The 12,297-nt window shown below is 39.2% G+C and overlaps 1 protein-coding gene across 13 annotated transcripts in view; it reads right to left on the bottom strand.

Annotated features, from left to right (window-relative positions):
• Col25a1 (collagen type XXV alpha 1 chain) overlaps positions 1-12,297 on the bottom strand; it is a 482,287-nt gene that overhangs the window by 161,110 nt on the left and 308,880 nt on the right. For all 13 annotated transcript variants that reach the window (XM_045142758.1, XM_045142767.1, XM_045142757.1 and 10 more), the window contains 2 exons: positions 5,848-5,874; positions 5,679-5,705 (listed from right to left, as the gene is read on the bottom strand). In XM_045142758.1, the coding sequence (XP_044998693.1) occupies positions 5,679-5,705; positions 5,848-5,874 (54 nt within the window). The remainder of the gene's footprint in view (positions 1-5,678; positions 5,706-5,847; positions 5,875-12,297) is intronic.

The raw sequence follows: 12,297 nt of genomic DNA, 5'->3' as shown, positions 1-12,297 counted from the left end.
CATGCATTACAAACTGAGCTTGTGTCCCCAGAACCCATGTATAAGGCCAGGTGTAGTGTCACATGCCTATAATCCCAGCACTGAGAAGGGGGAGGCAGAAAATCCCTGGGGCTCACTGGCAACTAGTCTAGCTGAGAGAGTGAGTTCTTGGCTTAGCAAGAAGACCCAGCTCAAAGAATAAGGTGGAAACAACTGAGGAAAACCTCCCAATATTGACCTCTGGTTTCCACATGCACATATATGTGCACGTGCACCTGAACATGTGTGTTACCCCACATACAAATGAACACAGATCTATGCACATACAGGTGCATTGAAATGAAAATAGTATCAGGTTGGCCTTGATGTCTGTAGTGTTTGACAGTTATGTTCACATGCTGCAGTGTCCCAGTTATACCTTTGGAAGAAACACTCTCCCTCCCTCTCTCCTCTCTGTCCCTCCTTCTCTCTCATGGATACCCACTCTTGTCCCATTCACAAATGTGAAAATTTCTAAATGACCTCGCCTAGGTCAGTTGTCCCCGGATTCTGACCCTGTGATTTCACCTGGTACTTGTGACATATCCGCCAGGCAGTTGTAACCTCCAGTTATGGCACTGCCTCAGAATTGCAGTCTTGTTCTCTTTGCTAAATTTTTCCAGAAAACTATCTCATCAAGATCATAAATTCAACAGAACTAAAAGCTCAACTTACATCTATCCTCTAGCCTCTTCTGATCAAACGTACCAAGTATCAAACCAGAAACTTAGGCGCTATCTCTGTCTTCTTTTTCAACTTCAACCCCTGTGTCTACTTAGCCTCACACTCTGTAAAATTTTCACATCTCTACCTTTCAGTTTTACTCCCAAACTTTTTGAAAAAGAAAAAAATAAAACAGTTATCCTCACCACAGTCTATCTTTTGTTCTAGATACGAATCCAAAATAGCTCAAATCCAATCCCACATTCTGCTTCAAGGTTTCTCTCCCATCAATTTCTCTTCTACTAGTTTCATCTCTGGATTTCCCTTTAAGTACCTGGGTTCTGTGTGCCATTTTAGAAAACCCTATGGGCAAGATGACCTAACTTTCTCTTTGTCCCTTCTAGCTTTAGCATAACTATGTGAATCAGTCTAACCAATGACACATGAGCAGAAAAAAAAAAGTCTGATGAATTCAGGTGGAAATGCTTTGTTGAAACAGATGCTTTTCCCATACGTTCCTGCTCATACAGATAGGAAGAGGCAGGCAGCCTGCAGAAGCCTTTTGATAGACCTAAGAGAAAGAAAGGTAAGGAGAACCAAGGAGGATTTTATAGTAAGAACACTGAATTATATAAATAACACTATCAGTCACCTTCTCTAAGCTTGTAAGAGAAAACTAAACTTCTACCCCAAACCCCCTGGAGGAAGTTGTTTATCATGTGTAGTGTCAGAAGGTGCTACATGGGCAACTGGGGGAAAATGACCAATATCTGTCTAAGCAACTCATGATCTAACCTACTTAGCAGCAAATAACCTGTTGTGATGTTCACACAAGTGCAATAGTGGCGCACAGCCATTGTGGGAAACCAACTGCTCTTGAGTCGGCTAACTGATCCCCTCAGTGGTACAGGACCCATATCTGGAACTGGGAAACAAGTCAGAACCATATCCAAACATAAGCCTGCTCTCCATTATTAAGCTACCACCAATCGTGGGCTACAAGAGGGCCTACACCTATTCTCTATAAAAAAGTAGGGGTTATCTCATTTGTCTGGTGCTAACTTACTCTCCGTTGGAGAATCTGCTTCTCTCTTTCAGATAGATGTAGATCCTAAGGAGAGAGCCACCCCATCATACCTCAAAAGGGCCCCTGCTGAAACTAAGAACAATTGGTGAAGCAAGAAAGGGTGCTGTTTTCTTGGTGAACTGGGTACCAGGACAAGGGTGAAGGAGATCAACACAGAGAAAAATCAACTCCTACCAAACCAGAGATCAAGAGAAGCCCCCAACACCTCATCACTGAAGCAGACCAAAAATGAACCCAACATGGCTCAGGGAAATTTTGTGGAAGAGGGGGCAGAAAGAGTGTCAGAGCCACATGTTGGGTCATGATATGTAGAGACATTTCTCCTACCCATAACTGTGGGCCAACTCCAGAATGCATGACCTATATACCTCAACAAGGAGAAGCCAAGGGGAGAGGGTAGGTCATGGATGAGCCTAATAATGGTACCAAATTGACTGTATTCACTGAGTACAAAACTAATTATTAAAAAAAAAAGACAGGTTAAAAAAAATGGGTCATCAAGTAAAAAAAAAAAAAAGATATTCTACTTAGTATAATGGAAACCATAAATGTGTTGACTCTTTTCCTCCACTCTCCTGCCTCCACCAAAGCCAGCCTGCTGCTATCTCATGCTCTTGATTACCACAGTAGTCTTCCAATTAATTTTCTTGTTTCCACTCTTGACCCGGTATAATCCATTTTCTGCACAGCAGCCAGAGAGATCATTTTCCATTGTTAAATTAGATCATGTTACTGCCTATTTAAAACTTTAGAATGAAATACACACTGCTGTGCTTGCCCTCTGTGGACCTCTGCCAGTGTATTTACAGTGCCCTTCCCGTTCCCTGCCCAGCTTTTCCTGTGTTCTCTCGACATACCACACCCCTGCCAACACTTACACTGTCCTTACCCTTTTCCCAGTCCAGCCTTTGCTGTGTTTTCCAGACATATCAGACTCCTGTCCACCTCAACGACACTGCAGCTACTCTCCTTGGCCCTTTCCATCTGAAATACCACCTCCAAAAGGGAGAACTTTCCTCACCACTCCTTCAGAACCTGAGATCGTGCTGTTTTGTTCATTTGCTTGCTTTATTTCTAAGGAAGGAACTTTCCTCCTTCCTTAAAACGCAAATTACTTCAGAAGCAGGACTTGATGAGTCATACAAGAGGACAGATTGGATAAACCTTTGTTGAATGTATGTATAACATGTTGCGTCACCATAGCTCACAAGAAACATATATTCTAGTGAATACCTCAATAAGAACACTGTTGTGATTATACCAAAAGATGCTAGAAAAGTGAAAACTACTCCATTTCACATGATCACTGAACAGCTTTGGCTAAATAGAGAGTTCAGGGCCAGTTTAAGCCACCTGAGACCTTGCTTTAAACAAACAAAACAGCTGTCACTGGAGACTTTGGAAGAGGTGACAAGAACTAGGACTTGGTAGATGGATTATTTTCAGAAAACATGTGAAGAGCAGAACCGTATATATCCTAGGGAGTATAAATGCTACTAAAAAGTTATACCAATGTAAAATGAAATGATTTGCTTAAAAGATAACATTCCATTTGCTAAGAAAACAGTAAAGATTCAAAATGTATCAGGCTGAAACTTTTATTGAAGTTATATTGTGGGACGTGTTGGCTGTCTAGTATGGCAGGCAATAGGATCTATTTATCTATCTATCTACATACCTACCTATCTATGTTTCTCTCACCTATCTATCAATCAGTCATATACCTATTTACCTAAAACAAATTTTAGCCAAACACGGTAGCACGTACATAATCCCAGCTACTCAGGGGTTAAAGTGGAAGGATCATGAGTTTGAGCTCAGCCTGGGCAACATAGTATGATCCCAGATCAAAATAAATTATTAAGAAAGAGAATCTTCAGAGAAAATCAGATATAATTAGGCACACAAGTAGAAGATAGGATCATTAACATTGAAGACTCTTCTAGTCCTGACTTAATTTTCTCTACAAATGTAAAATCTTCCCTTTATTCTATCTATATGATAAGTTTCCTAATCAGTAAGCTAATGCTCTTTTACTACCAAGGAGTATTCGCAAAATGCTAGGAGCATTGTGTATTGGACCTGTTTTGATTCTAACTTAGGAATCTGAGAAAGGCTGGCCAATGCAATGAGCTCCCAATTCTCTCCCACATGTAACTTCCAAGACACTCAGTATACTGTCCATGCACATTTAGCCTGTGTTATGAATGAAACCCAACTTGTTCAATAGAAGTAAAATCCAAGAGAAAACAAACAGAATCAATTCTTGCCACTTTCCACCCCAAACACTAAATGGCCCCTGAATCGTGTGAAGCCTGGCCCCAGGCGGCGTGAAAACTGGCTGAAATCTGTATGAAAGGCAGTCTGCGTTTGTCAAAGCAGTTCATGAACTTTGGCCAAACTTTCATGGATCCTGGTCCAAAGTCTTAGTTTGTAACGCAACATGAAACCAGGTGAATTTCAGACAGGCTCAGGTTTCACCCTGAAAATTTGGCCTAGCTTTATAATCAATCATCACTCTTTGTGACGATGAAAGCCAACACACCTTTTTGAAAATGAGGACTGCATGCAGACTGATGACAGCTAGGCTGCGAACCACCCCTGCACTTCCTCTGCCAAGAGAAGGTTTCTCAGAATGGAAACACTTTCCCTCTTACCTGGAAAGGGCATTTTGAGTGATTGTGATATTGTGTGCAGAAAGACATGATATTCAGTATGGGGAGACATGCCACGTGAAATCTTGCCGCCTACATTGCAAGTATCTCCAGTCTCATTTAAGGTTATGATAGTTTTTTCCCATCCATGACAGTAGATACAATGGAGCTGAATCTCTTTGACCTGAATATGAGCTTTCAGTTTGAAGCCAGTCACCAGCTAGGATAACCACCATGAGAAATAACACCCTTGGAGACATCGCGATTTCAGTATGAAGGGGTGCCTGATGAATCGAAGGCAAAGCAAACCACAGCATGACCCTGATCTTTATGAAACTCCAAGTGACAAAAAGGCAAAAACCTTTCACATTTGCATCAAATGCACATTTAAAAAAAATTTTTCAGTATAAATACATTCAATAATTAATTAAATAAAGACAGTGCATTTTGAAGAAAGACCTACCTAGTTTCTAGTTTCTATTTTCAATGTGAATGGTTTAAATGTGTGTTTCCACTATGAAAAAAATTACTCTCTTCAACCAAATACTCACTTTTGAGCATAGTGACATGAGAAAATTGAGAGGTATGTCTGAACAGAGCCACTACATCATTGGAACAGTATGTCTGAACATTGGGGTAATAAGGCACAGATGTGAAACAGAGGACTTGGCACTACCAAGGTAACAACAAAGCATTCACCATTGGTCATAATGGTTTAAAGGGCCTCTTTTGAGAAGAGAAGAATGCCCCTCCTCCCACAATGTGAAATCATGTTACACCTTTAAGTGTCCTAAAACATCTCTGAAAATAAGAAATTCAAACAGGCATTATTCAAATTTATGAGGAAGGATAAATATGTAAATACATTAATATTTTTATCTATACTAGAACATGCTTATGCAATAGCATGTAAAGTTCAACTGCAGAAAAAGGCCAAAATGAAGAGAATGCCACATGGCCTTTATGTTACAAAACAATGCATGCAGTTATGAAGAACCCAACAATCATTGGAGATGTGGCTGTTAGATGGCTTCCAGAGGTTATCATAGACTCTTCTGTTTCTAGGCATTCACATAACACAGAAGATAAACACATTACTTATTATTAAGACTATGTGTGCTTACAACTGATATAATATCTTTGTCAACCATTAATAAATCATGCAGTATGAAGGCCATTATGCTGGACTGCTTCCAGCCAGCAAGTTTAAAGCTGGAAAATAAATGTCTGCCCAGGATAATATGAGGACCACTTACCCGAGGCCCCTGATCACCTTGTTCTCCCTGTAGAGTGGGAAGATAATAGCTGTAGTCAACATCCACATGTGATACTTATTTTTTAAAAAATACAAAATACAAAGGAACACATTATACCAGTATGGATTTCTAGTAACCTAACTCATTTCTGAGTTTGGTATTTTCTTACCTTATCACCTTTTGGACCAGGGGGACCCTAAAAAAAAAAAAAAGAAAATAACTTAATTAAAAAACTAGAACCGGATGGTTTAACATACACAAATCGATAAATGTAATACATTATATAAATGGCCTGAAGGACAAAAATCATATGATCATCTCATTAGACGCAGAAAAGCGTTTGACAAAATCCAACATCCCTTAATGATAAAAGTCCTACAAAGACTGGGAATAGAAGGAAAATATCTCAATATAATAAAGGCTATTTATGACAAGCCTACAGCCAACATATTACTAAATAGGGAAAAACTGGAAGCTTTTCCACTAAAATCAGGAACAAGACAAGGATGTCCACTGTCCCCACTTTTATTTAATATACTACTGGAAGTCTTAGCCATAGCAATAAGGCAAGAAACACACATAAAAGGGATACAAGGGCTGGAGAGGTGGCTTAGTGGTTAAGCGCTTGCCTGTAAAGCTTAAGGACCCCAGTTTGAGGCTTGGCTCCCCAGAACCCACATTAGCCAGATGCACAAGGGGGCACATGCATCTGGAGTTCGTTTGCGTGCCCATTTTCTCTCTCTCTCTCTCTCTTTCTTTCTCTTTCTGTCACTCTCAAATACATAAATAAAAATAAAATATTTTTTAAAAATCTATAAAAAAGGGATACAAATTGAAAAGGGAAAAATCAAGTTATCATTATGTGCAGATGACATGATTCTATATATAAAGGACCCTAAAGACTCTACCAGCAAACTCTTAGAGCAGGTAAACACCTACAGCCATGTAGCAGGATATAAAATAAACACACAGAAATCAGTAGCTAACAACAAACACACGGAGGATGAAATCAGAGAATCACTCCCATTCACAATTGCATCAAAGAAAATAAAGTACCTTGATATAAACTTAACCCAGGAAGTAAAGGATCTCTATAATGAAAACTATAAAACACTCAAGAGAGAAATTGCAGAAATACTAGAAAGTGGATAAACATCCCTTGTTCCTGGATTGGAAGAATCAATATTGGGAAAATGGCAATCTTACCAAAAGCAATCTACATATTTAATGCAATCCCTATCAAAATTCCAAAGGCATTATTCATGGAAATAGAAAAAAACAACCCAAAAATTCATTTGGAATCACAAAAAACCTCGAATATAAAAAATAATACTGAGCAACAAAAAGAAGGTGGGAGGTATCACCATACCTGATTTTAACCTATACTACAGAGCCATAGTAACAAAAACAGCATGGTCCAGGCACAAAAGCATATATGTAAATCAATGGAACAGAATAGAGGACCCAGATATAAGTCCAGGTAGCTATAGCCACTTGATATTCGATAAAAATGCCAAAAATACTCATTGGAGAAAAAGCCTCTTCAACAAATAATCTGGGAAAACTGGATATGCATCTGTAGAAGGATGAAAATAGATTCTTCTCTCTTTCCATGCACAAGAATTAAGTCCAAATGGATTAAAGACCTTAACATCAGACCTGAAACTCTGAAACTGCTAGAGGAAAAAGTAGGGGAAACCCTTCAACATATTGGTCTTGGCAAAGACCTTATGAATATAACCCCAATTGCTCAGGCAATAAAACCACAGATTAACCACTGGGACCTCATGAAATCACAAAGATTTTGTACTGCAAAGGACACTGTGAATAAAGCAAAGAGGCAACCTACAGAATGGGAAAAAAATCTTTGCCAGCTATACTTCTGATAGAGGATTAATATCTAGGATATACAAAGAACTCAAAAAGTTAACTAATAAGAAATCAAACAAACCAATTAAAGGATGGGCTATGGAACTAAATAGAGAGTTCTCAAAAGAAGAAATATGGATGGCATATAAGCATCTAAAAAAATGTTCTACATCCCTAGCCATCAGGGAAATTCAGATTAAAACTACATTGAGATTCCATCTCACTCCTGTCAGATTGGCAACCATCATGAAAACAAATGATCATAAATGCTGGTGGGGAAGTAGAAAAACAGGAACCCTTCTACACTGTCTGTGGGAATGCAATCTGGTCCAGCCATTGTGGAAATCAGTGTGCAGGTTCCTAAAACAGCTAAAGATTGATCTACCATATGACCCAGCTATAGCACTCCTAGGCATACATCCTAAGGACTCATCCCATTTCCTTAGAAGTACATGCTCAACCATGTTTATTGATGCTCAATCTATAATAGCTGGGAAATGGAACCAGCATAGATGTCTCTCAGCTGATGAGCAGATAATGAAGATATGGCACATTTATACAATGGCGGTCTACTCAGCGGTAAAGAAAAATGAAGCTATGAAATTTGCAGGAAAATGGATGGATATGGAAAGGATTATACTAAGAGAGGTAACCCAGGCCTAAAAAGCCAAGCATTGCATGTTCTCCCTCATATGTGGATCCTAGCTACAGATGATTGGGCTTTTGTGCGAGAAGGAAAAAACTCAGTAGCAGAGGCCAGTAAGTTAAAAAGAAGATATAAAAGCAAGAGAAAGGAAGGGAGGAGGGTGCTTAATAGGTTGGTATTGTATATATGTAAGTAGAAGAATAGATTAATGGTGGTGGAAAGGCCCAAAGTGAGGTCAGAGGAAGAGATTGAGTAAAGGAAAGGTGGAGGGAGGGCTAATCAAAATCTAAGTGGATGCAAATAAATCATATGGGATCCTCTGGTTTTGGACAATGGAACACTCAGGAGCCATAGATCATTGTTAGAAAATTTTCAGTGCCAGGGATGGGATACCTCCAGTGAGTTGTTGGCTAGGGAGAACCCTGATGCCCCCAAAACATTATGGCCATTACCAAGGCCCTTGGTTTCCCACCAGGAATAGATGGTAAGACCCTATTGCTGAAGACTCCACATACTTGGGCTGTAAGGCCACTGAGAAATCCTGCTGGAACTGAGCTGATAACTTCCTCCATGTAGACCAGAGGACAGAAAGCTGGAAGAAGCCATTCTACAAGTAGTTCAATGGGACAAAGAGATACCACCAGTGAAGATACTTAACAGTGGATACTGCAAGCCTTATAATTGGCCAGCCAGGCCAAATGAGCCAACGGGTGCAATAGTGGCAGGTCTGTCATGGTGGAAACCAATTGCCCTCCAATTGGACTGGAGGCCTGCTCCATGGAAGGGAATACATCCCTGATACTGAAAACTTAAAACAGGGGTAGTCATGAGCCCTAGGTGTGTAACATCTGGTGATGTCTGGAAAAATGTATATACTATGCTTATCAAACTGCCCAGTAAGCACTTCTCTTAATATCATACCCTTATTTTAATGCTACTCTCACTTTGGATAGAGAATCTTCTCTTTTCAGATGGCAGTGACCTTGGGATGACTCAGAAGGTATCATAGTGCCTGAAAGAGGTGACTAGAGTACTGAGTAACATCTCTATCATACCTTCCAAGGCTCAGGATCTAATGCGGAAGAGGTGGTGGAAAGAATATAAGAGCCAAAGGAAGGGTAGGACTCCTTACAACATGCTCCCTCCAGACATAAAATGGCCTGGAGATCCATGACCTTATATTGCCTGACACTATCTACACAAGACCATCATAATAGGAGAAAAAGATCATGATATCAAAATAAAAGAGAGACTGATTGAGATGGGAAGGGAATATGATGGAGAATGGAATTTCAAAGGGGAAGGTGGGGGAGGGAGGGTATTACCATGGGATAATTTTTATAATCATGCAAAATGTTAATAAAAATTGAGAATAAAAATTAGAATCTGGACCCAGGGAGAGAGCTCAGTGGGTAAGGGCCTTGCCACACAAGCATGAAGACATGAGTTTGTATCCCCAGAACCCATATAAAGGCAGACATAGTACAAATGTCTGCAATCCTAGGGCTCTTACGTGAAATGAGAGGTAGAGACAGGAGAAACCTCACAAGATCACAGACCTGCTCTCTCAGTGTTCACAGCAGCAAACAAGAGTCACTGCCTTAAATAAGGCAGAAGGTAAGGGCTGATTGGCACCCGAGGCTGTCCTCTGACCTCCACATGCACACTGCGGCATGTAATCACCCTTACCACACACACGAACATCTTTCTCTCTCTTTGTCCTCTGTCTCTCACACACATAAGACCTTTCTAAGTGGAGTCTGTCTAGATATAGAAAGTCAATTGAAAGAGTCACACAAAGGGCATGAAGATAAAAAAGCCAATGAAGCTTCTCAAATAAATTTAGTTTATGTTGTAACTGTAATATAATTGGAACAGTAAAATAGTAATAGATGTATGCATGTAAATATACCTATGTATTATGATGATAAGATATATCAAGTAGGCTTCCAGAAACTGACTAATCCTAAACAAGTAGAAGCTGTGATATATCCTTGTCACTACCCAACACTAAAAACCACTATTCTGACATAGCTTTTGCCTGCCTTTGGTCCTTATATACATGAAATCACTCAGTATGTTTGGCCTATGCTGTTCAATATGCATGGAATATACCCATACTTTGTACGTAGTTGTAGATTGTTTCTACCACTTCATAAAATTTCATTGCATAAACATGTATATATTTATTTATCCATCTGTGGATGAGCTCTTATTTCCAGGAGTTTCTGGGGTCTTGGCTACTAGAAACTTCTGCTATGAATACTTTAATGAATGTATTTTGGTGAAGCATAGTAGGAATTTCTGCTCTGTCAGGTAATACAGTCTATGTATTTTCAGTTTCATGTAGATACTGTTAAACTATTTTCCCAGAGTGATTCTTACAAGTCAAATGGTCATCTGTGATTACACACACACACACACATGCACACACATATAGATACACAAGAACTTCAGGTTTTCTTCATTATTTCCAGTATCTGATATTTTCCTATCTTCATCTTATGCATTCTGATAGGGTTTTGTAATACCACTTTTTAGTTTATATTACTCTACTGATAAGTATATTAAAAGGAATTCAATTTATTACATTCTATTTCATAAATTGTTCTCAGCTTTTCCCTTTGTTCTACTAAATTATCATATGGCTTTACTAGAATTTATTATATGCTACATATATGTAACTAGGTGGGTATATAGAACTCTGAATCTTCTTAATGAGTCTTTTACTACCTTTATTTATTGCAAATGTATTTCCCACTCTGTGTTCTGTCTTTACATCCTGCTGAGGTATTTTTAATAAGTAGATGGTCTAATTTTAATAAAAGTCAATATGACATTTTTCTTTTTATACTTACCCTTGTATTTCACTTAAAACATCTTCAGCTACTTCTATTTCATGAAGAGGTTCCTACATTTATCCTAAAAGTGAAAAACTACTATCTTTTGTATTTGGGTCTGAATACTTGAGAATGGATTTTATATACTATGGGAGGTAAAAGTCAAGATACTTTTTGTCCCCATGTGGATATCAAATTAACTGAACACCATTAATTGAAAATGCATCATTTCCTCATTGCGGTTCTGTGTTCCCCTTGCCATAAATCAGGTAACCAAATGCATAAATATGCTGCTTCTTAGGGATTTCTCGTTTGTTGGGCAGCTGTCTATTCCTCAGCCACATTGAAGTTTTCCTTACCTTTGAACAAAAACACTAGCAGGAAATACTATTTCTAGAGACATCAATTATGTTGTCTTTTCTTAATCATGAAGTCATATTTTGTGGTTCAGCACAGCTCAAGGAGTGAGAGCATTTCAGAATTGCCTTCAGTCTCAGCCTCATTTATAGTAGGGCTGGGAGAAAAGAACAAGACGAGCATGAAGTGAAGTCAAGATGCTAGCAAAGTTCCCTCATCTCAGGCCCTAGAGAAGCCTGCTAGGTCCCTGTGGGTAGGACTACTGCAATGGCATCCCCTACCTACACACCACCTTCAGATAACGTCAGCCACAGAGGAGTCAGGCTCAATTCTTATTCTAGCGGCAGCTTTTATGGTAGGAGCTGCAGTGTTATCACGAGATTAACAGCATCGTGTCTTATATTTTGTATATTTTATTGACAAAGAATTTTTTTTTTTTTTACCTGTTATCACATTTAATCTTCCCCATAACAGGGCTGAGGAGAGTCCTTACTAGGATAGCAGCTTGCTGGGCAAGCTCCCACCTAAGTACCATACGTGATTGTGTGTTTCTGGAAGCTCAGTACTGGACAGCCAGGTGCAGGAGGATCCCTGGGACTTGTTGGCTGGCTAGTCTAGCTTAACAAATGAATCCTGAGCTTAGCAGTAACATGTAAGAGCGATTGGGGAAGATATCACACACTGAGATCTTACACACACACACTCGTCTGTCCACACATATATAAAGTGCATATATATGCACACCATTCCCAAAATGAAATGAAGACAATAGTACAATATTCTTTTAGAGATGCCAAAAATGAACCTCAAGTTATTTCTCTGTGAGATTTCTTGGAAGTGAGTTAGCTAGCATTCTAACCCACTCTCCATGACTTTAAATGCCATGGTTGTGATGCTAAGGATTGGG

The sequence above is a fragment of the Jaculus jaculus genome, chromosome 2, assembly GCF_020740685.1.
Source record: "Jaculus jaculus isolate mJacJac1 chromosome 2, mJacJac1.mat.Y.cur, whole genome shotgun sequence".
Classification (NCBI taxonomy): Eukaryota; Metazoa; Chordata; class Mammalia; order Rodentia; family Dipodidae; genus Jaculus; species Jaculus jaculus.
The sequence above is the reverse complement of the archived record's forward strand: the minus strand, read 5'-3'. Positions and strand labels throughout refer to the sequence as shown.